Below are 24,510 nucleotides of genomic sequence, written 5' to 3'. Positions count from 1 at the left end.
CGATTAGTGGTCACCTGCTATAATCTTCGAGGACAGGGGACCGCACTGAACGGCCAAGCCCACAAAGGGGAAGGGTCCAGAGTTTCTTGCTCTGGACTAAAAGCTCTCGAAACTCCCCTTCCTAAAACAGAAAGACTAGGAGTCACTGTATTTCCACAACCAAAACCACAAAACACTTTGGAGCCATCATCAGGCCTTTACTGCCTCCATGGAGATCAAGCTGGGGTCCTAACCACTGAACTGCTCAGCTGCGAGAAGGGACCCTCTCCGGGGCCGACAGCTCAGACCTGGGGTTCTCCTCCGAGTGTCAGCCCAGGAGCACTGGCAGCAGCTGGGAACTTGGCTGAAATGCAGATGCTCAGCTGCTGCAAACCCAAGTCCGAACCTCAGCTCTTCTAACAAGCCTGGGGGGCACTAAGATGAACGCTCACATGAGAAGACTCCTGCTTAGACATAAAGTGGTCTTATGGTCAGAAAATACCCCACTAATTGTCTTCCTTCTCCTGAAACTGTAAAACTCTTCTGCGAACTTGGCAGCGGAGACGGTGAAGTTCTCCAGGGCGAACTTCTCAGGGGGCCGTGCGCTCCGGGCTGGGTTTGTGCGCCGTGTGAGCTGTCCCTCCGAGAAGGCCCGCCTCACTGTCTTCTTCTTCTGCAAACGAGAGCACACACAGACGCCACCAGGTGCTTTCTTGAATGAAAGCCTTCTGGCAATCAAGTGTCTACGTCAGTACCGGAGTACATAATTATACGGCGTTCCACTTACAGAAGCTGAGTTCGGGGTTCTGACTGGGAAGAAATCTGGCATGGAGTTCAATTCCGCCAATAACTGAGCAAGCTGAAATTCAGAACAACAACAAAGAAAGATCTTACATAAATACTGCAAAGTCTGCTTCATCTAACACCTCATCACAAGGCTTCCATTTTGCAGCCACGAGAAACTTAACTAAAGTCATTGACATAAGATCTCAACAGTTGTATTTTTAGCCTCACATGGAAAGATAATTACCTCCACAAGTGAGATTCTGACATCATCATAGGGTTAAAATCTAAGCCCGTTCCTAGTATCTAAGGACGTGACACGAGGAAACCGTCCCGGAAGGACCAAGGCCTAGAGCGTGAGGTTAGAATCATGACTGGGCCACTAATCAGCAGTGTAACCCTGGAACACGCCACCTCGCACACCTGAATCCAGTTTCATCTTGTTCAAAACAGAAAAGGCTCCGCTAGATCATTCTGACAGTCATCTTGAGCTCCAAAACCCTGGCTCTCTTAAGTTGGTTAACTTCTCATCAGTAAAAATAATTTATGAAAACATTCCCAAATACCCAAGAACACCAAATAACATGCCAATCAATTTAAATTAGGATCCGTTTTAGTTTTATATTTACACAAATGTTTATGGGTGTCACTAAAAACTCATGAAGAACATAGTTCTTATTTTAAATATTCAGACAGATATAATCCTAAAAATGTCTCTGTCTTTGGATAAATTTCACCCTAAAGTGGGCTTTATATTTTCTTAAGTAACTTATTAGCCCTGTAATAAAATTGCATATGCAGTATCATTAAGTTTTAAAAGAAGTATAAAAAACACTAAAATACTAAAAGTGATTACATGAGCGTTAGTTATTTTTTAAAATTATGAAGCAAATAGCAGTTACTGACCACACGTAGAAAAAGCAAGTAACACAAAGATTTCACCTTGTTCCATTAATTATTCTGGTGAAAACATTTTTAAGTGACTCAAAACTGCTCTTTTTTTTTTTTTAAATACCTGGACCCCTTTCATTCCCTTGAGCTGATGTCCTGAAACATAGCAGTTAGGTTACAAGACGCCTGTCTGACGTGCACAGTGTAACCCCTAAGTGGGCCTCATGACATCTAATTACATGCGGCTGCTTTCTGCGGGGAGCAGGCTCCCTCATCTCGGTTTAAACACCACTGCGTGTTTGAAACTCAATTTGATAAACGATAAGTGGCAATAGATCCTGGCACCGTGGAGGGAGCTAAAAGTGGTCCTGGAGAGTCTCTTTCTGTCCCCAAACCAGAGCTAATCAGGTGACAACGGCTTGGGGTCCAGGAAAAGAGAAAGATCCCACAACACCCAGAGCACACTTCCTGCCCGAAGCCGGAGCCCCGGCAGCAGGGCTGGGCTGTGCTCCCTCACCATGGCCTTGTTCTCCTTGATGTTCACAGTCCTCCTCAGCAGGGCGTCTGAGCTCTCCTGGCCGTCGTCCTCAGACTCAGAGGCAGAATCTCCCCTCTCCTTCCCCTGTCTGCAGCTTGTCTTTCTTCCAAGAGTTGCTTTTTTACTGTCCTGTAAGCATGAGCCAGAAAACAGCGGCTCAGGAGAATTGTTCTTATCAGAATTTTTGGCCAGTTTCTTGCTGGGGAATTGAAAGGCTACTCGAAGGCCAATACTGCTTCTCCGAGGCCTGCTTCTTCTAGGTGTAGCCTTTTCTTCTTCCTCATCTTCCTCGTCCTCACTCACGAAGGATGCTTTACCACCGCTGTCACTCAAATCTGACTCCACGAGCTAATAACACAGAGAGAGAAAAAAAGGCATTGCTTTATCAAGGACCTTCAGAAACACATATGCTTAAAACCACGCTGACTATTTTAGGGGAAAAACGAATAGCTGAAACTGTCTTATTAATAGTTTCTGCTGAATGGATCAGTTAAATGCTCAAGCAGTTTGCTGATGAACAAAATCAAAGAGCATGCTACTGTCCACTCTGGCCCTGCCACACCCTGTGTTCATTCCAAGCACCAGGCTGGAAGCAAAACGCTGACAAGGTGGGGCTCCCCACCCCCACCCTGCCCCAGCGGACCAGCCAAGCTGGCATATCTGGGAGTCAAATAATACAGAAACAGTCCAAGAAAAGAGTATCTTCAGATAAAAATGGGGGGAATCTTGCCTCACACAGCAGGAACAGAACTCAGGAGTAAAAGGAACAGGAGAGCTGACTTCACGTCAGCAAAGTGACCAAGGAGCAGGCAGATGACCTGCCGTCAGGTCCCTGGGGGAACCTTATCCCTAGGGCATGATGGGTCCTCTCTCAAGGGGAGCCCCTCCCTCCTCTGTAACCCGCAGTCACATGATGAAGTCAGGCAGGCAGCTCGGCTGGGGGCCACAGCCCCCATTCAGTCAGCTGTACCAACCATCAGCCCCCATTTTCAAACTCCACTTGGTGTAGGTCTCCAGCATTAAAACATGACTTGGTTTTTACACATGAGAACACAGTAAGAAGGGAAGGCAAGACATTAGGGTGACAACCCAGTGACGGTGGGGGACATCTCAGATGCAAGGGACTCTTAGCAACAGCAGAGATGGGTTTAAGTATTGAGATCAAAGTCATTGGCTGGGCGTCTTTCCTTGACCACAGGCTGGAAAGTTTAGGCTGGGAACCTCTATCAGGGGCTCCTGACAACGGCACTGCTGTGAGCATCATCAAGAACAGCACCAGGAGGGGCCCAGGATTCAGTAAATGATTCCGTTTCCTCAGTGACCACCAAATTAAAAGCTGTACTCAAAAATACGGTATAAGAAGAGGGGAAAAAAGCAGGTAATTTCCAAGCCTTCATGTCTGTTATCAATGCACAAAACAAATGAAGCAGAGAGTGAGATTATACTGTACTGATTTATCCATATGTCTTAATATCCTGAACTTTCCATGTTAGTAGCTTTGGAATTCAAAATGATGGGCTGCAGGGGAATCTGTAGTAGAAGACACTGCTAGAGAACCTCAGAAGTATCTCCCCTGATAGGCTTTCCTCATTTATCATAATCATCACCTAACCCACCTCTTTACCAAGGATGTGGAGTAGCTTACCACAAGGGATGAAGTAGGGAAAAGAGCAACTGTAAACCCCAGTGGAGCCTGCAGGAAAGAACCAGGGCCAGACCGCAGCTGTGGCTGTTTCACATCTGGCTAGACGACCACAAGACACCAACATACAGTCAAACCCTACAACCAAGACGGTGGGCTCACCACTTCTCACTAGGGTGGGCAGCAGGGTGGGTGGGCAGACAACGATGCTTGTTTCCTCACTGAATTTTACAATCAAATATGCAGATGGAAGGACCTGCCCTGAGCTAGAAGTTACATCAGAGTCAACATAACATTTTACAATTCATTCCCTAAACGTACAGACTCTGAGGGGTAAAAAAAAGACTGGGGGTCATTTACTTTCCTATGCTGGAAACAAATTCTTGGAAGATCGCAACATTACTGAGCTAAAGAGCAGCAGATAAATAAGTAAGAGTAGATGATACCCATTAGGGTTTGGAAGGATCTCAGTGTTCTCGCTGGCAAGAAACTGGAGACTTGCTGGCCAGAACATACGAATTGCCATGCAAATGGCTTCAGTAAAGAAAGCCTAGGGGGGTGGGGGGCAGTGCCTACAGGTTGGCACAGCTCCACACTGCTATTCACAGAACAAAAATCGCCATCAAGCAGGGCAGCCTGCCATTAGGGCTTTTGGGCCTTAACGGCCCCCCAGGATAAGGTGAGGGACAAAGCAGCCCTACTGCTTATGGCTCTACTTCACCCGTCTACACAAATTCCACGCCGGAAGTGGCTCCTCAGGAGCTCCTGAACATGAAGAGGCTCAACCTCTCTGCCCTTTATCTTGATACCGAAGGAGGAAGTGGTGAATTGATTTTGAGATAAATGTATGCTATTTTTCAGTTTGTAGAAAACAATTTTATGCCCTCTACTCACCCAAATCCAAAGGCTGTTCTTCACAGTTACCCTGGGATCCAAATCCTAGTGGGCAGTAAACTGGCCTAAACACACGGAGTAAATGGAACAGCTCAACCACCAGCTGTCCAGGTAGCACAGGGCTGAGGGCACCCTGCCCGCAGGAACCAGGCAGGCCCGGGCCGTCTGCATCACTACGCAACAGGTCAGCACAGAGAGCTCAGGTCTGCACCACAGCTACATTTCTGCCAAATTCACTTCAAACTGAAGAGCATGACTTTGCACCCAACAAGAACTGACTTTCAGGAACTTGTTACTCCCAGACAGACCCTCCTCTTTTCAGATAAAAGAGGTTCAAGAAAGTCTGAAATACAATCTTTGATAAGGACAATAAGGGACACCTGGGACACACTCCCTCAACTCCCAAGGCACCCAGGGAAGACAACTGGGCTTTCTCTAAGAGAATGATGGACTGGTGGACCAGGGATTCGCCTCAGAATAGCAATTTTTACATTTTTTGTTAACTGGCTTCTAAGTTGAACACATAAGAAAAAGTTAAAATATTTTCATCTGTCAAATGACTTCTTTCAAGTAAAAACACAGAACTAAAAATATTACAACCCACACTCCCTCATGTTGGTAATTATTACCATTACTTCTGGGTTACTATTAACATTCAGATCACTCTGCGTAAATCCTTCAAAATCTTCCGTCTCTGAGTCAGTGTCCTCTATAAAAATTCTTCTCAGCTCTTCTGTGAAGTATTTGGAATGGAAGCGCACATCCTGCTAAATTAAAAACACACACGTCAGGGGGAAGAGAGAAGCACAGAGGTTTCCCGGGGCTGGAGGCAAGGAGGGGGTTCCTGTGTAATGGGCACAGAGTCTCCGTGTGAGACGATACAAACATTGTGGAACTAGACACTAGTGACAGCCGCCAAGGCTTGTAAATGTACTTAACATCACTTAATGTTTCACAGGCAAGAAACTGGGGACTTACCTGCAAGTAAAAATGGTTAAAATGGTCAATTTTCTGTTATGTATATTTTACCACAGTAAAACACATTTATACATATTTTCTAAAGCTTATAGAAATTTAGACCCACAAATTGAACAATTTCAAAAAAATCAGAACGTCCACAGCGTCCATCAGCTTCTTGTGTGACCCCCAAGTGTTGATGGAACTGTTTCTCCTGCAGGGCAGCCCAGCAGGAACGTCTGCTCTCACACAGAACCAAACACACAGGGACGAAGACATGGGGAGAGGCCCCCCCACCGCCCCCACGTGCTGGCTCTCCCTCCTCACAGACATCCCAAGCCGTCTCCTCCAAGGGGAGCAATTCTCATGCACAGACAGCAAGCTTCCCTGGAGGAAAGGGCTGGAGACTTCCACTCCCTCCCCGCCCACTGCTGAGGAGACACAGTTGCTCCCCCGCTGGCTCCCACTGGATGGGATGGATGGAAAAGCTGCAGCCCTCCCACCCCCAGGAGTCCCCCCACAGGAGGCGAGAGGCCAGCCACCACCGCAGGGAGCGAGTGAGCCCAAGGAAAGAGATCATATGGCTGCTCTTAGATAGATACTTTCCAATAATGACTTTTTCTTTTGAACTAATAAAAATAAATGGCATACTTGGAAGAAAGGAGAGGAGAAAGCAAAAACTGTCCTACAGAAAGGAGAGCCACGAATCAGCCTCCTCCAAGCTGGCAGCCAGGCCTGGAGTCCGTGTTCACAGCTGCCGTTGACGTCTCTCCCTCCCACACCCGATATAGCAGTGACCCCTCATCACACCACATTTGGTTGGAGAATCTTTATCTCCCCCCGCCCTTGCCTTTCCCTGACTTTAATTATATCCTTCTTCGAGCTCCGATAATCTCTGGAGAAAAATAGATATAATAGACGAGTGGAAAAACTTCTAGGGGGATACAGAAAGAAATGTCTACATCCGGCATTTTTTTAAGCTTAGAAATGTCTCCTATGAATTATTATGGGTAATTGGAATGAGTGTGCTCAGAGCTAAATTACTTTGTTCCTTTGTTGATAGCTGTGGTGCAGCTGCTTAAAAAGAATACACAAAAGGGAAGTTTCTTTGAAGTGAAATTCAGATTGTGTTTCAGGGAGACCCAACGTCGGCACTGGCGCACACACTGTACAAGTTCACGCGGCTTCTCTCGGCTGGTTAAAATGGACCACGGGCGTGTGGGGTCAGGGAGGGGTGGGGGAGCAGCAGGCCAGGGTTTACTACGAGGGATGAATGGTGCACGGTTGGCTCCCAAGGAAACCCACCCTGAACCTGCTCCCTCCGAGGGCAGGAAACATCTGGCTCACAGAGCCCTGTGCCGGCCATGTGTGCATTTCATCCTCTCCCCAAGTCCCTGCTGGGGGCCCGACGAGAACAGAACATGTCTTGGAGTAGCAAGTTCCAAGCTGCCAGTCCTCTGGCTCTGCCTGTGCTTTGAGCTGGCCTCACAGGGCAGCAGTCAGCCTGGGAGAGATCAGCATCTTTGGTGGCTGGTTCTGATGGAGAAAAACAACTCAGCCACAGTCCTCAACCAAGGCCTGAGCTTTTATTCTCCTTATTTCACCTGGTGTAAAAATCATCTTTGATAGGGGCCTGTGCAAAGCAAATGCCGACTCCACAGCCTCCTGCATTCTGGGTTACAGCCCTCACACAGCTCTTTGCTCTCTGGAATCTGGCACTGCTCAGAACACTCCTCACGGTGGACCCAACAGGCTCTACTCCCCCTCACCCCTCACTGCCTGACCACACTCGCACGGAGGGACTGGTGATTTCTGAGTAAGGGAGGAAGGTGACCAGAACTCAGCTCTACAGCTGAGGTAAGGGCTGTGAGAACCATGGGAGCAGAAGAGAGGAGAGAAGGGAAGGGATGGAGGTAAGAATGGGGCAGAAGATTCATCAATTCCTGCCAGGGAGTTGAGGAGATGGGGAAGGAGCAGGAGGGGTCGAGAACTCCAAAGATGGAGCTAGCGATGGGGAAGCCAGACAACCAGGGGAGGCAACACGGTGAGTTTCAGATCTACCTCAAACAATCAGGACAGATCCACGTGGCCGTCAGAAGTACATCTGGGGCTGGAGAGACGAGCCAAGCCATACAGAACTAGGAGGGAATGGATGATACCACGCCAGTCATGGAGATCTTTACAGTGGAAAGGGCTGAAGACAAATCTTGGAGAACATCCATACATGGGGACAGGACGTAGACAGGATGACAAAGAACAAAACGTGTGAGAGAGAGAGAGAGGGGAGTGGGAGCAGGTGGCTGATGGGGTCAAACACTGCAGAAGCTCCAGTAAGGCGAGGACTCCATACACGGCCATCAGGCTGGCTCTTCACTCACATAATAACTACTTCTGTCCTCTCCTTGCGCAGTGTAAGGTGGGTGGGTTGAATTTACAGTTTTTAAGAGAGGCCGTGGTGCAGAGGGAATGAGGAATTCTGAGGGCCACAATGAACTCAGAGGAAAATGCCACGAAGGCTGGATATTCTGACTGGTCATGCTCTTGCCAAGGCACAACATAAACCTCCAGCAATCTACCTCTCAGAGGGCTGCAACTCATGTTTGCCACAGATCAAAGTAAGTAAAGACAGAATAACACTGTCCCCAGCAATTCCCAGAGTGCGGTGTGGGCAGAGCCAGGCTGCAGGAGCACAGAGGCGCAGTGTCTCAGGGTAACCATGCAGCCCCCCACGCTATCACCGCGGGGCCAGCCCTCCCCTGCCAGCTGCGTGAGAGCCTTGCTACAGCCTCACCCCCGAGGGGGCAGAAGAGAATGGATTTGATCATGTGAGGTCTTCTTTATGGGAAAAAAAAATTATCATACACAGAAAGGATTTAAATAGCAAAACTGAGCAAGGTACTCTCACTAGTTTCCTTGAAACATGATGACATAACATAACATTAATAAAATGCTCAGCAGTGAAATGACATCACCAATCACAGACCATGTTCCAATAAAAGGATACCCAAACCAAGATCCAGGATCCCAGATGGACCCGCCTTCCTTGAGAGAAGGTATCCATACCTGCTTCCCCGACTCCAGCGAGTCAAAACTATCACAGCTCTCCTCTGATGAGAGGGTTTCCATGGGAACATCGTCTCGGAATCCGACAAACTCTTCATCATCACTGGGGGCGTTAAAGATGTCAGCCACTTCTTTAGGGATCTGTTTTGGATTGAAAAAAGAATTATCAAACCAAGGGCCATTAGGATCGGTTAGGGAAATTTTCTAGAGGAGTAGGAATTACCATCCTATAAGTTTATCAGTTTGCCATGGTTGCCCAGAAGACCCCAAAAACCTTGAGCAAAGTGTACCTCAGCTGATACCTCAAGGGAAGGGGTGGAAGAGGACAGAACTCCTTTCTCAAATTCTAGGGATATATTCTATGTCACAGGGAATGTCAAGGCCATGCCTAGATAAAAGCCATTTTTGATCTCTTGGAAAAAAAAAAAAGAAAATAGACCATTGGTGTCTGAGAAATCAATGATCTAATTTTCTCCTATAGTGCATGTGTCTTTGAATGTCATCCATGTCAAAAAGATTCCTTAAGATAGTACTAAGCTCCTCTTTTAATTCCCACCTATAGTTCTTTATTCTTCTGTTCTTTGTTACATGAAAATTCACACAAAGAAATAGAGCTTTCCTTCTTTTCTATATCCTGAATCAATCGAAGCAGTTTAAAATTAATTCTATTAAATGCTATTACAGGCAATTATTCCCAGAGAGAATGTTGTCAGCACATTTAATATAACGAATATGTACCTATCTGCTGAGAACTCATTCTTGTATGCTGACAACATTTTTGCACCCAACTCTCTATTTTGAAAAAGTTCAAACACACAGAAAGTTGAAAGAATAGCATGAACATCTGTATATGCTTCATCTGGAACCCCCATTTGCTTTTTTTCCCCCTCTCTCTTTCAACAAATACTAGGTTGAACCTTAGGCACTGGCTGATACCTGAATGTTTCCAGCCTAGGAAAACAGCGACTTAATATGAGGCAACCTAATCCACATGTTTAATTTGCAGACATCATACAGTTCACCCTAAAATACTTCAGCGCACACCTCCCAAGAGTAAGGACATTGTCCTACAGAACCATGAAGCCATAATCATGGCTAAAATAACACTAATTCTATAATATCATTTGCTATGAGTCCATATTCAAATGTCTGCACTCTACCCAAAATGTCTTTCACAATTTTTAAGGGCAAAAGGGCTCTGTCCACTCAAGCATGGATCATGCACTGTGTTTGACTGTTTATGACACTGTTTTTTTGTCACTTTTCATAACGCTGACATTTTTTAGACGGCCGAAGACAAGTGCCTTGTAGAATGTCATCCATTCCGAGCTCATCTGATTGTTTTCTTGATACGGTCAAGTTAAATATTACTGGCAACAATTCTCTACAAATGACATGTACTTCTCAAGGCATCACATCAGGAGGCACAAATGTCAAGCTGCCCCCTATTAATTAGCAGTATTTTTAAATTTAATTATAAAAGTTTCAACTATATTCATAAGCAGATGGAACAGAACAGTATCATGAACACACATGTTGGCTCCTGAGCAATTATCTGTCCATGGCTAATCTTGTTTCATCTGTATCCCTCCCCAACTGCCCTACTTCCAAATTAATTAAAAGCAATTGTAGACATAGCATCACTTCACTTCATATTACCAGCAAATACAGTCTGTATCTACAGTTACTACCAACTCGTTTTTTTAAACTCATGGTTTATTTGGATTATGATCCAAATAAGGACCATACACAGGTCAGTAGGTCTCAAGTCCTTTCATGTGTCTCCTTCACGTTTCACTTCTTCTCGTGACTTATTTTTGAAGAAATTGGGTTATCTGACTGTAGAGTCTGCCAGAGTCTGGAAGGTTTTTTTGTCTTATGGTTTTTGCAGCCCCAAGACAGCATTTAACGGACTCCTCCATCCCTTTGGGTTTCTTGTAATTTGGTAGTTAAATCTAGAGTCTCAGTCAGATTGAAGTTTGCTTCTTTTTGACCAGACTTCCTCATGAGCAGTGCTGCATCCTTGCTCAGAAAGCCCACACGTCTGGTTGTCTTTTTAGTGGTGATGCTGTTTGATCACCAAGTTAATGTGGGACCTGCCAGATTTCTCCTTAGCAAAAACACCTTTACCCCTTTGTCCTTAACCAGTAATAATGAGGGTGATGCCTGAGGTTCTGCGAATATCCTTCTCCCTGCTAACTTTTCACTCAGTAGCTTCACTACCCACTGATAACTCTTTCCTGAATCAATTACCATTTTAGAGGTTGCAAATCAGTGATTTTCAAATACTAATCATCCTCACACATTAGGTGGCAATCTTCTGTAACACAGTATTGTCTTTCTGTCTCTCCCTCCCTCTTTCTTCCTCTCCTCTCCTTCACAGGTAGATTCTTGGCTTTTTGTGGGCTTTTTTTTTTTTTTAAGTGTTATAACCCATTACTGTGCCATTATTCTTTCTGATGCTCAAATTGGCCAAATTTGGCCACTCGGAGCTCCTTCAAGGCAGCTTCTGTGTCTTAATAGTCTTTGAGCACCTCCTTGCTCTGTGACACAGCAGGAGTGCCAGGCTGGCCCAGTACTTCACCTGCCCCAGATCTCGAATCAGCCACTTCTCCAAGGAGCCCTGGCATTTAGAAATCGAGATCTGAGACCTAGGAGTGCTCTTGGATAGGTAATTCTCATTGCTTTGACTGGACAGAGCGAGGGTGTTTTAAACACCTTACATCTAAACTCACAGTAACATCTTGAATTCAAACCCAACACAACAGGATTCTTCCTCATCTGCCTCAATCTCACATTAGTACTTCCCTTCCCCGACAGTGAAAACCCCGATTCCCAGTACTTCTCACGTACCTACCCATCTGCTTTATCCACAACACACACAAAACAATTTCACACCTGCCCCACTAACACCACTACCAGCATCACTGCCAATAACGAATCAAGTTCAAGATTTCATTGGGGTTCCTTCTACCCTCGGAATGCAGTCCTGCTACATACTAGACCTTTTCTCTGAGATAACCAGACTGTTGTACTTTATGTGCACTTCACGTTGCTTCATGTAGTGTATTAAAGAGATGCTCTTAAGGGTCGGGATTTTAATAAAACAATTTTTACTGCTACAATAAGACGTTCCCATGTGCAATGCATTTTCTTTTAAAACTGAGTGCACAGAAGTGAAGAACGCAATGACCACCAGGACAGTTTGGTGCCACTGCCTTGATTCATGCTAAGGACAAGCAGTTTTCTCTGCCTCTGCTTTGGCACCATCAGTGCAAATATCAACACGGCAAACAACATGGCAAAAAAGGGCAAATAATGTCTTAATATTAATATGACAATAACTGTCCTCTTGGAACCCTAAGTGTTTTGGGGTTCCCCAGACAATACTCTAAATAACCACCATACCAGCAGACACAGAGACGTGTATTCAAAAATTACTTGGATTCTTTGGAGTCTTTTTTCTGTGTACTGAATGAACTTTACAGTCATGTTCACTTGACAGATCGCTAATCCCTAATCTACTTATTTTTATCATGGTTTTAATGCTTCTTGTTTAAAAATGATTAGAAACTTAATGGTTCAACCAAAGAAAGTTTAACGTTTCTTTTTGAGACAACACAAATCCAGAAACTGAATACAAGATTAATGATGTCAGAGGGTTAATTACAAATCATCTAATGAAATCACTGCAAGAGACAAACAAGGAGACACAGAATTAGAGTTCCACTAACAACAGGAAAAAAAAAAACCTATAACATTTATGCTAAGCAGCAGCTCCTAAACAAAGCCTAACTCTGAGATGGTTCTTGGGAGAAAAATTTAAACTTTTCATAAGAAGGTAAATTTAACAGTATTTGGCACCCTGATCTTTTCAAAGTTATCTTTCGTTGTTGTTCAGCCAACAGAGCCAATACTCCAAGAAAATACGTGTACTAGAGAAACACATGATACTTACGAAAGTGTAAGTATGTTAAGACTTCATATAACAGCCAGCAAGTTCAGTCCCTGGAGCGGCACTTTCTGATTTATCACCATTCTGTGAATTAAAGACCCCGCTGGCCTGGACGCCTGTTTTAACCTAATGGGTTAAAGGAGGAGGAGCACCCAATGCAGTAACTTACTGGAAGCACCAGTAAGAAATGGAGAGGCTGCTGATACAAATAAATTGCTTCCAGGGGCAACTGCATTAGTCCCCGGGCTATTGTTGTGGCCCCAAGGCCTGCTTCTGCCCACTTCCTCCTTCTGACCTCTGCATCTGCTCCGGAGGGGCCAGTCAGGGGGCTGTAATTACTGCTTAGGGACAAAAGGAGAGAACACACTTTCGAAAAAGCAAAACCCACTACCCATCCTTGGGGAGTACAGGGCTCTGTTTCTTGCTGCCTAACTTCAAAAAGCATTAAGAGAAGAGTTTCAGACAGTCGCCAAGCCCCAGGATTTAGCAAATCTCTGAAATATTCAAGTGTTTTCAGCGCAACACACTGTTCAACACATGCAACAAAGATGGTAAGATCTGCCTGAGAGGGACCGGATAAAAGAGGACTGAGAGGGACACTTCTAATGTGTGACCGGTTCAACAACACAGCAATCTATTAGGCCCGAGGATTTGTCACTTTCCTGTTCCATTCAGCACTCATTTACTCAGTAGCTGCACAGTCTGGACAGAGCACAACAGACTTTTACCCCCAGAGCTTATGTTCCATCTGATTACATCACCAATCATATAAGACCCACCAGAGCAAACCCCCAAAAAGGCAAGTAACTGAAAATATAAAATATTCCCAACCAGGGGTTATGCTTATAGGAGTCCATCTTGCACAGTATTAGCATAGTGGCAATCTAGCTAACCAGAAAGAAATCAAAAAAATCCTCTTCTGAGAGTGAGAAGACTTTTATTATTCAAAATTATTTTTTTTAAATACACACATTTCTGCCATTGCTTTCCTACACACCATAGCATCTGTTCACTCCATCCTTGTTGGGATAATGTGAGTATCGTCAAAGGTCAAGTGGGGAACCAAGATTCAATTCTTCAACCAGGACACAGGCACAAGGATGGAGTCCCCGGCACCTCACGCAGGGGTAAATCCTTGCCTGCATCTGACCTAGCTGTCCTTTTCCTAGGGAAGGGGTAGCTCCCTACGAAAGGTGTGCTGGGTCAAAGCATACACTTTGTGACAATCCTATACAAGAGGAACTAAAGATTTTCACTCAGAATTCCAGGGCGTCTATATACAAAGCAGTCAGATTCACAGCACCTCTCTCAGAAAGGACTGTAGATCCCTGTGAACTACCTTGGGGCTCATCTCGGGAACAAAGAATGCAAACTCAACAGACCGTGGGGCCAAGCAGGTGGGTGAATAAGGCAGCAGCTCAGAGAAGGGCTACGTGGGACAATGCTGGCCTGAGTCTGGGAAGGGCAGCCACTCCTGCACCCCAGCAGACCCCTGCCTCACAGGAACAGGGTCCAGTACGCCCAACTTTCACCCTCCCCAGAGAAGCTAGGAACCTGAGTCTTGGTGACACATCTCCCAATTATAAAAACGTCGGCTTTTCTAATGTAAGGGCCAAATGCTTACTGGCTGGATCTCAAACTTGTCCAGGGAAGGCACACAGCAGAACTCACGGTGCTTTGTGGAACAGCAAGGAAATCTCAAATGCCAAAATTTCAAATATTACCAACAGTGTATCTATTACCGCCCAGTAGTAATAGCACTGCACACCAAAGTGTTAAGAAAATTAAAAGAAAAACTCTAAATTAAAAATAGCCCTTCCCTTTTTCACAGCAGCACTATTCCCAAAAGCCACAAAGTGGGGGCAACCCAAGGGTCCATCGACAGATGAACTGATAAACAAAAATTACTCACCCTTGAAAGGGAAGGAAATCCTACAAATTTTGAATCGTTACACTGTACATCTGAAACTCACATAACGTTACAGGTCAATCTCACTTCAACACAATTTTTTAAAAAAACAAAAAACCACGACAGAGTCTGAATCAGTCGGTCAGGGGTGAGGCCTGAGTTCTGTATTTCTAACAAGCTCCCCCTGCTCTAGTCTGCAGAGCACGCTTTGAATACAGAAGCTCCAGCCCATTTCCTGTTCCTTTCTTGTGGGATGTGACTTTTCCTACTTCATACTAGCTCTTTATGAACACGTCTCAACTTCTTTACTATAGGCAGTTGATTCTCAGAGCAGACTCTGCATCTCTTTGGCATCTGTCTCTCTCACCCTGTCCCTCCAGCACCAAGAACAGAAAAAATAGAGCCTCATACACTCAGAGGTCCTTACTAAATATGTGAGTCACTGATGAGCACCATCAATTAATTTTTAAAAAGTAAACTTAAAAATTAAGTATAATTTTTTTTATAATCAAGGCTTTTCTGTATTTCAAAGATATCTAAATTCATTCTTCCTGGATAAAAAAAAATACCACCTCTGAGCCAGGAGGAACATATTTCTCATCATTTAGTTTGTAAAGGAAACGAAACTGAGATTCTCTTTAAGGCCAATTGATTCAAGAGCTGATTTTGATAAAGCTTGAAGAAATGTTTCTTATTCCAGGAACACTAATGTGTATTTCACCTGGAAACAAGTTTCATTTTAAGCCCTCAGGAGCAGTACAAGAGAAATTCGTGCACACGATCGTGTTTTCCTTATTAAGCATTTTGAAAGCAATTTTGATAGCAAGGATGGCAGAATTTGCACAGTGCACTGTCTCGCATCTGTGGAAGGAGACCCTCTGCACAGAGGAAATCCTTCCTTCAACCCACCACAAAGGAGTTGTTTCATATTATTTTCTACCACAAAGAAGGTCAGTTCTTTAAGTCTCTAATGATTAAATTGGTTGGTCCATAAGAAACGCACATACCTTGCACCATTTACAAAAACTAATTCAAAATGGATCAGATCTAAATATAACACCTAAAACAAAAACACTTCTAGAAAAGAACAGAGAATAGGAGAAAATCTCTGTGGCCCTGGATTAGGCAAAGAATTCTTAGACACAACATCAAACAATACAGATTTTTAAAATGTACAATTTAGACAATTAAAATTAAGAACTCCTGCTCTTCAAAAAAACACTGTTAAGGGAATGAAAAGCCAACAGACTAGGAGAAAATATCTGCAAATCATTTATCTAAGACCTATACCAAGAATATACAAAGAACTCTCAAAAAGTCAATAATAAAAACAAATAACCCAATTTAAAAATGGGCAAAAGAGGTGAGCAGACACTTCATCAAAGATACATGTATGGCAAACAAACACCTGAAAAGATGTCCAACATCCACGGTCACTAGGGAAATGCAAAATAAAACTACAACGAGATACAACTACCTACCTAACAGAAGGTCTTTAAAAAAACATGACAATACCAAGTGCTGACAAGGACGTGGAACAACTGGCACATTCATAAACTGCTGGGAGAAATGCAAAATGGTAGGGCTACTTTGGAAAACAATTTGGCAGTTTCTTACAAAGGCTTTAATATCCACAAAACACAAAAATCTCTTACAATGCAAAAACAACAACAAAAAAACACTCAAAAAATGGGAAAAGGACTTGACAGACATTTCTCCAAAGACGATATACAAATGGACAACTACATAAAAGATATTCAATATCATTAGTAATTAGGGAAATACAAATCACCAGGTACCACATCACATCCTCTAGGATGGCTTTAATCCAATAACACAGGTTGGCGGGGGAAGTGCTGGCCAAGATATGGAGAAATTATAACACTTGTACATGGCTGTTGGGAATGTAAAATGGTTTAGCCGCTATGCCAAACAGTTTGGTGGTTCTTCAAAAAGTCAAACAGAATTACCATATGATATGACCCAGCACTTCCCCTCTTGGGTATATAACCGAAGAAATGAAAATAGGTCTTTCAAATACATGCACATGCATGTTCATAACAGCACTATTCACAGTAGCCATAAGGTGGAAATAACCCAACTTTCCAGCACAGACGAATGGATTAAAAAAAATGCAGTATACACAATATACAATAGAATATTACTCAGCCATAAAATATATATTACACAATGGAGTATTATTCAGCCATAAAAAGGAATGGAGTACCTATTCATGCTGCAATGCAGATAAATCTGGAAGACATGCTAAGTAATAAAAAAAGGTCACATATAATATGATTCCATTTAGGTGAAATATCCAGAAGCCAAAAGCAGATTAACAGTTGCCAGAGGCTGGAGGACAGAGAAATGGGGAGCAACCGCTAAACAGGCAAAAGGTTTCACTTTAGGGTAATTAAATGCTTTGGACTAGACAGAGGCTGTGGGTATACAACACTAAGAATGTACTTTAATGCCAATGAGTTGTTCACTTTTAAATGGTTAATTTGATGTTACGTGAATTTTTCCTAAATCTTTAAAATCTAAACTCATTATAATAAACTAAAGACTTGTTCTCTCACTATTCAAACATACTTACAATTATGTGAAAGTAGGCAAGTGGTTTACCATGTACTCTGAATCATATGCAGACTGCAGCTCCTTACCAGCACGGCAACTAGTCTGTCTTGTCTGCACGGAGCACAGTGCCAAGCACACAGTCAAGCTCCCCAGAGCTCCCTCTACAGGCCTGTCTCCGCACAGCAGCTGCGGGGCCTTCTGAATTAAGTTCCCACTCCCCTGCCCCCACAGGATTCCCCTCCTACACACACCACCGTCCCTCCAGGACCTCATGCCTTTCCACTCAGCCTGCTCAAATGCCCTCCAATCACAACAGTCCCTTTGTTATTTCTTGAAGGGACCAAGCACATTCCTGCCTCGAGGCCTCTGCCTGCTCTACAGACAGACAAAGCCAGTCTCTTTACCTTCAGGTCTTCCTGCTCAAGTGTCTCCTCAGTAAGGACTACCACCCCTGACCACTCTTCCTAAAGCAGTACCCCAAGAGCAGCTAGCCCTTTACTTGCCTTTATTTTTCTTCAGTCCATTTATGTTTATCTGACATTATATAATTAATATATATTATATATATATATATTATGTAAAACACACTTCTTATTAGCATCCCCCACCAAAATTAAGCCATGAGGACAGAGACTCTGGTTTGCTCATCACTGTATCCAGAGCCTAAAACAGTGAGTAGCATATGGGAGGAACACAAATAATTGTTGAATAAATAAAATAGATACTTATTAAATGGCTTTTAAAAAGTACTATCATTTGTAGGCATTAAAACAATGAAAATGAACTGTAAGGTTACATATAATAATTTGAACAGTGATTATTTCTAGATAGTGAGATTATGAAAGTTAGCAGAGTAGTAAAGAGCTTTTTTCGTAAGTCAGACTGTTTTGTTACCATTCGTGGCTCTACCCAGAAGCTGAGTGACCACGGACAGGTCTCCTCGTTTGCAAATGCAGACAATAGTGGTCCTTATGGAATGACGATGAGGATTACATAAAATAATACATGTAAAGCGCTCTAGAGAATGCCTGGTACACAATAAGCACTCAGATCAATGCATGTTCTTAATGATCACTGTTAATTATTTCTTTGTATTTTTTTCTGCGTTTTACAAGCTTTTAGGAAATTCATCGAAATAGTAATCAGGAAGTGGTATGAGCCAAGAGACAACTAGAAAGCTCCAAGCCTTCATTCCCCCAAGGAGACATAAAAACAACTAGAAACTGGCTAAACTAATCTTACAGGTTCTGGGAAATAGTCAAAGGTCTACAGCAACCAAGAAAAAACCCAATCAAGAAAAAGTCACTTTCAAAATGATATGAAACTAGCATTTTTACTCGCCCTTGTGCCACCCCCTCCACAAGGCAATTTTTGTTCTGGAGTTCCCAGTTCCCCTGAACTTGAAGAGAGCAAAGCAGACACTGACTGCAACATTCTAACCAGTCAGGGGGCTGCCTGAAGGTCTCTGTCTCACCTCACTTGGTCTCAGGTGAGGAAAAGCTCCAGCCATTGCTCATGAAAGCTTCAAGGGACAACAGATCTGCAGGTGTCTGGGACAAAAGTTTATGCATGAGAAGCAGAACAGACTATCAAATCCCCACAGAGAAGCTTGGGTAAAACTCAGGGGACAACAAATCTGCAGGTGTCTGGGACAAGACTTTATGCATGTGAAACAGAACAGACTGTCAAATCCCCACAGAGATGCTTGGGTAAAACTCCTCGTGTATATGGGGAAACAGAGAAAGCCACAAAGTCCAGGCCAGACTCACACTCAGAAAAGATCTGAGACGACCTTAAGCCTTCAGGCTCAGAGCATGTCCAGCTAATCAAGGAATGACTTCCTCGGCACACAGCAAGAATGCAAGAAACTGGAAAAAGTGCCTATGTTTTCAAACATCCAACTTTCAACAAAGATCAAAGGCACACAAGGAAACAAAAACATGACCCATTCAACGGAACAAAATAAATTGGTAGAAACTATCCCCGAGGAAGCACAGACTGTGGACTTACTAGCCAAAGAACTGCCTTAAATGTGCTCATAGAGCAAAAGGAAAACACAAAGAGTTAAGGGAAACCAAAATGATACATAAGCAAAAGAACACTATCAATAAACAGAAATTATGGAAATAAAAAACCCAAATTCTGCAGCTGAAAAAATACAGTAACGAAACTGAACATTTCATTAGAGGGGTTCAAAACCAGACTGAGGAAGCATAAGAATCAGCGATCATTTGGCAAAATAATGGCTGAAAACTTCCCAAATTTGATGAGAGACATGAATAATAAAAATCCAAGAAGTTCAATGAATATCAACTAGGATAAACTCGAGAGATCCACATTGAGACACATTTTAATCAAACTGTTGAAAGACAGAGAGAATGTTGAAAGCAGCAAGAGAAAAAAAGCAATTCATCACATACAAGGTATCCTCAGTAAGAGTACAAGCTGATTGCTCAGCAAACTCTGGAGGCCAGAATGCAGGGGGCTGATGTACTTAAAGTGCTGCAAGTGAAAACTGTCAACCAAGAGCTCTGTTATCTGGCAAAACTGCCTTTCAAAAACGTGGAAGAAATAAGACACTACTAGATATACAAAAGCTGAAGGAGTTCATTACTAGGAAACGCGCCTATAAAAAAATCCTAAAGGGAGTCCTTCAGGTTGAAATGAAAGAACAGAGGTAACGCAAAGACATACATAAATATAAAGCTTTCAGGTAAAGGTAAATACATAAATATAAAACCCAGTATCACTGTAAATTTGGTTTGTAACTCCACTTTTTATTTTCTACAGGATTAAAAAAAATGTATAAATCTCTTAGTGGATGCACAATGCATAGAGATGTAATTTGTAACATCCATAAGGAGGGGACAGAGCTATATAAAAGCAGAGCTTCTGTATGCCACTTAAGTTAAACTGGTATCTTTCAAATTAGATTTTTGAAATTTTAGATTATATGTAATTCCCATAACCACGAAGAAAATATCTGTAGAATACATCCAAAAGGAAGTAAGAAGGGAATCAAAACATTTTACTACAAAGAAATCAACAGAACACAAAGTTAGGCAGTAATGGAAGAAAGGAGAGTCAAAAAAAAAAAAAAAAAAAAAAAAAAAAAAAACACCTAAGACATATAGAAAAAAAAGGTAAAAAAGTCCTTCCCTATCAGTAATCACTTTAAATGCAAATGGATTACATTCTTTAATCAAAAGACACAGATTGGCAGATGAATTAAAAAACAGCACCCCACTATATGCAATCTACAACAGACTCACTTCAGATCTAAAAACACAAACAGGTTCAAAGCAAAGAAATGGAAAAAGATGTTTAATGCAAGTAGTAACCCAAAAAGAGATAGATACTATTATTAGACAAAGTAGGTATTAAGTGAAAAAACTGTAAGAGTCAAAAAACATTACACATGGATAAAAGGATCAATTCACCAAGAAGATATTACAATTATTATTATGTATGAACCAAGCATCAAAGCTCCAAAATATATAAAATGAACAGTGACAGAACTGAAAGGAGAATAGTTTTACAATAATAGTTGGAGACTTCAATACTCCACTTTCAATAATGGATAGAACAACCAGAGAGAAGATCAATAAGGAAACAGAGGGAATGAACAAACACTGAACCAGTTAGAACTAATGGACATACACAGAACACTCCACCCAGTTAGAGGAGACTATACAATTTTCTTTGAAAGCACAAGAAAGATTCCCAGGACAGACCATGTGTTAGGCTACAAAATAAGAATCAATTTAAAAGATTAAAATCATACAAACTCTTTCCAGTCAAAAGGGAAGAAAACCAAAAATCAGTAACAGAAGAAAAACAAAAATTCACAGATAGATGGAAATTAAACAACACTCTTAAACCAGTGGGTCAAAGAAGAAATCACAAGGGAAATTAGAAAATACTTTCAAACAAATGAAAGCAAAAACAAAATGTACCAAAACTTAAGGGATGCAGAGAAAGCAATGCTAAGAGGGAAATTGATAGTAAACACTTATATTAAAAAAGAAACACTCAAGCCAAAAAACTAATTTTATACCATAAGAAACTAGAAAAAGTACAGTTAACTACACCCAAAGGTAGCAGAAGGAAGGAAATAATAAAGATCATAGCAGTGATAAATAAAGAGCATAAAACCAACAGAGAAAGAACAATAGAAAACCAAAAGTTAGTTCTTTGAAAATAGCAACAAAATTGACAAACTTTTAGCTAGATTGACTAAGGAAAAAAAGATCCAAATTAATGAAGTAAAGCAGAGACATTCCTATCAATTTTGCAGAAATTAAAATAATAAAAGATTACTAAAAACCCAACAAACTGGGTTACCTAGATGAAATGGGTAAACGCCTAGAAACACATAACCTGCCAAGACTGACTCCTGAAGAACAGAAAAGCTAGAGACCTCTAACTAGTAAGGATTTGAACCAATAATCAAAAACCTCTCAACAAGTAAATCCCACGACCAGAATTATATTTAACATTTCAAGAAGAATTAACACCAATCCTTCTCAACCTCTTCAAAAAAATTTAAGAGAAGAACATACTTCTTAACTGATTTTATGAGGCCAGTATTACCCTGACACCAAAGCCAAAGCCAAAGACTACAAGAAAAGTACAGGGAAATATTGCTTATGAATAATGATGCAAAAATCCTCAGCAAAATACTAGCAAACTGAGTTCAGCAGCACAGTAAAAGGATTATACAGGGCAACCAAGTGGGATATATTTCTGGAATGCAACATGGTTCAACAAGTGAAAATCAATCAATGTACTACACTACATTAACATAATGAAAGAATAAAACACCACACAATCATCTCAACCAATGCTGAAAGAGCATTTGACAAAATTCAGCATCTTTTCATGGTTAAAAACAAAAACTTGACAAAGAATGGAAGGAAACGTCACCAATCAAATAAAGGCCATATATGAGAAACCCACAGCTAACATCCTACTCAACGGTGAAAGACTGAAAGCTTTCCCCTAATAAGGAATAAGACAAGGATGCCCACTTTCACTACTTCTACTCAAAATAGTATTTGAAGCTCTAGCCAAAGCAATTATACAAGAAAATTAAATAAAAGGCATCCAAATTGGAAAGGAAGCAGTAAAATTATCTGTTTGCAGGTGACATGACTACATATGTAGAAAACCCTAAAGATTCTACAAAAACTGTTAGCACTAATTAATGAATTCAGTACAAATCAGTTGGATTTCCATACACTAAGAATGAAGAATCTGACAGGATATTAAGAAAACAATTCCATTTATCAAAGCTCATGCGCGCGCGCGCACACACACACACCCACCCCTAGGAATTATCTTGAGCCACAAAGGTTAAAGACTTGTTCACTGAACACTATAAAACATCACTGAACAAAATGAATGAAGACATATATAAATGGAAAAATATATGTTCATGGATTGAAACATTTAACACTGTTAAGATAACAATACTGTCCAAAGCTATCTATACATCCAATGCAATCCCTATCGAAATCATAGCAACATTTTTTTGCAGAAATAGAAAAGCATTCCTTAAAATTCATATGGATTCTCAACATGCCCCAAATAACCAAAGCAATCTTGAAAATGAAGAATGGCATTGGAGGACTCACACTTACTGATTTTAGTGCTTACTACAAAGCTACAGTAATCTCAATAGTGTGGTCCTAGCATTAAGACAGACATAGAGACCAGTGCAACAGAATAGAGGGCCCAGAAATAAACCCTTGCACAGATGGTCAAGCGGTTTTTGACAAGGATGCACAGACTGTTCAATGGGGAAAGGACGGTCTTTTCAACATATGATGCTGAAAACACCGTATATCCACATGCAAAATAATAAAATTGGATCCTTAACTTACCTACAAAAAGCTCAAAATGCATTAAAGCCTATATGTAAGAGCTAAAACTATCAAACTCTTGGAAGAAAACAGAAAATTTCATGACGTTGGATTTACCAATGGTTTCTTGGGTATGGCACCAAACACACAAACAACAGTAGAAAAAAATAGATAAAATGGACTTGATCAAAATGAAAAACTTTTCTGTGCCAAAGGACACTATCTAGAGAATGAAAAAGGCAACCTACAGAATGGGAGAAAATATTTGCAAATCATGTATCTGATAAGAGATTAATATCCAGAATATATAGCTCAACAACAAAAAACAACCCAATTTAAAAATGAGCAAAGGACTTAAATAGACATTTCTCCAAAGATATGCAGATGGCCAATAAGCACGTGAAAAGTTCTTCAACATCACTCATTATTAGGGAAAGGCAAATCAAAACCATAATTAGATTCTACTTCATACCCATTAGATGGCTATTATCAAAAAAAAAAAAAAAAAAAAACCAAAACAACTGTTTGTATGTGGAGAAATTAGAACTTTTTTGAGTGTTGGTGGAAATGTAAAATGGTACAGCCACTGTAGCAAATATGGTGGTTCCCCCCAAAAATTACACACAAAATTACCACATGATTCAGTAATTCCACATTAGGCACATGTCCAAAAATACTGAAAGCAGGGACTCAAACAGATATTGTATACCAATGTTTACAGCAGCATTATTAACAATAACCAAAAGGCAGAAATAGCCTACATGTCCATGGATAGATGAATGGAGAAGTAAACCATGGTATATACATACAATGGATTATTATTCAGTCTTAAGAATGAAATTATGATATATGTTACAACACAGATGAACCCTGAAGTCAAACACAAAAGGACAAATATTGTGCGTTTCCACTTACAGGAGGTACCTGGAAGAGTCAAATTCATAGAGACAGAAAGTAGAATGAATGGTAGTTACCAGGGGCCAGGGGAAGAACGGATTGGGAGACAATGTTTAACGGGTACAGAGTTTCACTTTAGGATGAAGAAAAAGTTCTCAAGGTGGATAGTGGTGGTGGTCACACAACAATGTGGCTGTACTTAACGCCACTGAGCTATACACTTGAAAACGGTTATAACAGTCAAATTTACGTTATGTGTATTTACCACAAGAAAAAAAGGCAAAAGAAAAATAATCAATGCTATTTTTAAAAGAGAAAATGTAAGTGGCAGGAAATTTACAGACATGTATGTGTCTAGAGCTGAGGACAGCTATTCAGATGAGAAGCTGAAGAAGAAGCGTTTTGGCAGAAGTCCTGGGAGGGGAGGGAGCCAAACCACTTGGGAAGTGCTGGGTAATTTCCTTTACTAGAAAGGTCAGCAGATAGGAAATGTGAAGCCACTGTTAGGATTTCTCCTCTAAAAGACTGATTAGCAAACTGGACTAGACTGCTCTCAGTTCC

The 24,510-nt window shown here is 41.7% G+C and overlaps 1 protein-coding gene across 5 annotated transcripts in view; it reads right to left on the bottom strand.

The window, feature by feature from the left end:
- Nucleotides 1-24,510, bottom strand: part of CDCA7L (cell division cycle associated 7 like) — a 70,766-nt gene that overhangs the window by 5,217 nt on the left and 41,039 nt on the right. For 3 of the 5 annotated variants that reach the window (XM_064487514.1, XM_031455029.2, XM_031455031.2), the window contains exons 2-6: nt 8,748-8,888; nt 5,357-5,494; nt 2,171-2,539; nt 767-838; nt 482-652 (exon numbers count right to left, since the gene is read on the bottom strand). In XM_064487514.1, the coding sequence (XP_064343584.1) occupies nt 482-652; nt 767-838; nt 2,171-2,539; nt 5,357-5,494; nt 8,748-8,810 (813 nt within the window). In that variant the 5' untranslated portion in view covers nt 8,811-8,888. The remainder of the gene's footprint in view (nt 1-481; nt 653-766; nt 839-2,170; nt 2,540-5,356; nt 5,495-8,747; nt 8,889-24,510) is intronic. The other 2 variants (XM_031455030.2, XM_010984673.3) reach the window with 2 other exon arrangements.

Source organism: Camelus dromedarius, chromosome 7, assembly GCF_036321535.1.
Source record: "Camelus dromedarius isolate mCamDro1 chromosome 7, mCamDro1.pat, whole genome shotgun sequence".
NCBI classification, from domain to species: Eukaryota; Metazoa; Chordata; class Mammalia; order Artiodactyla; family Camelidae; genus Camelus; species Camelus dromedarius.
Note: the sequence above shows the minus strand (reverse complement) of the source record. Positions and strands in the feature narration are given on the sequence as shown.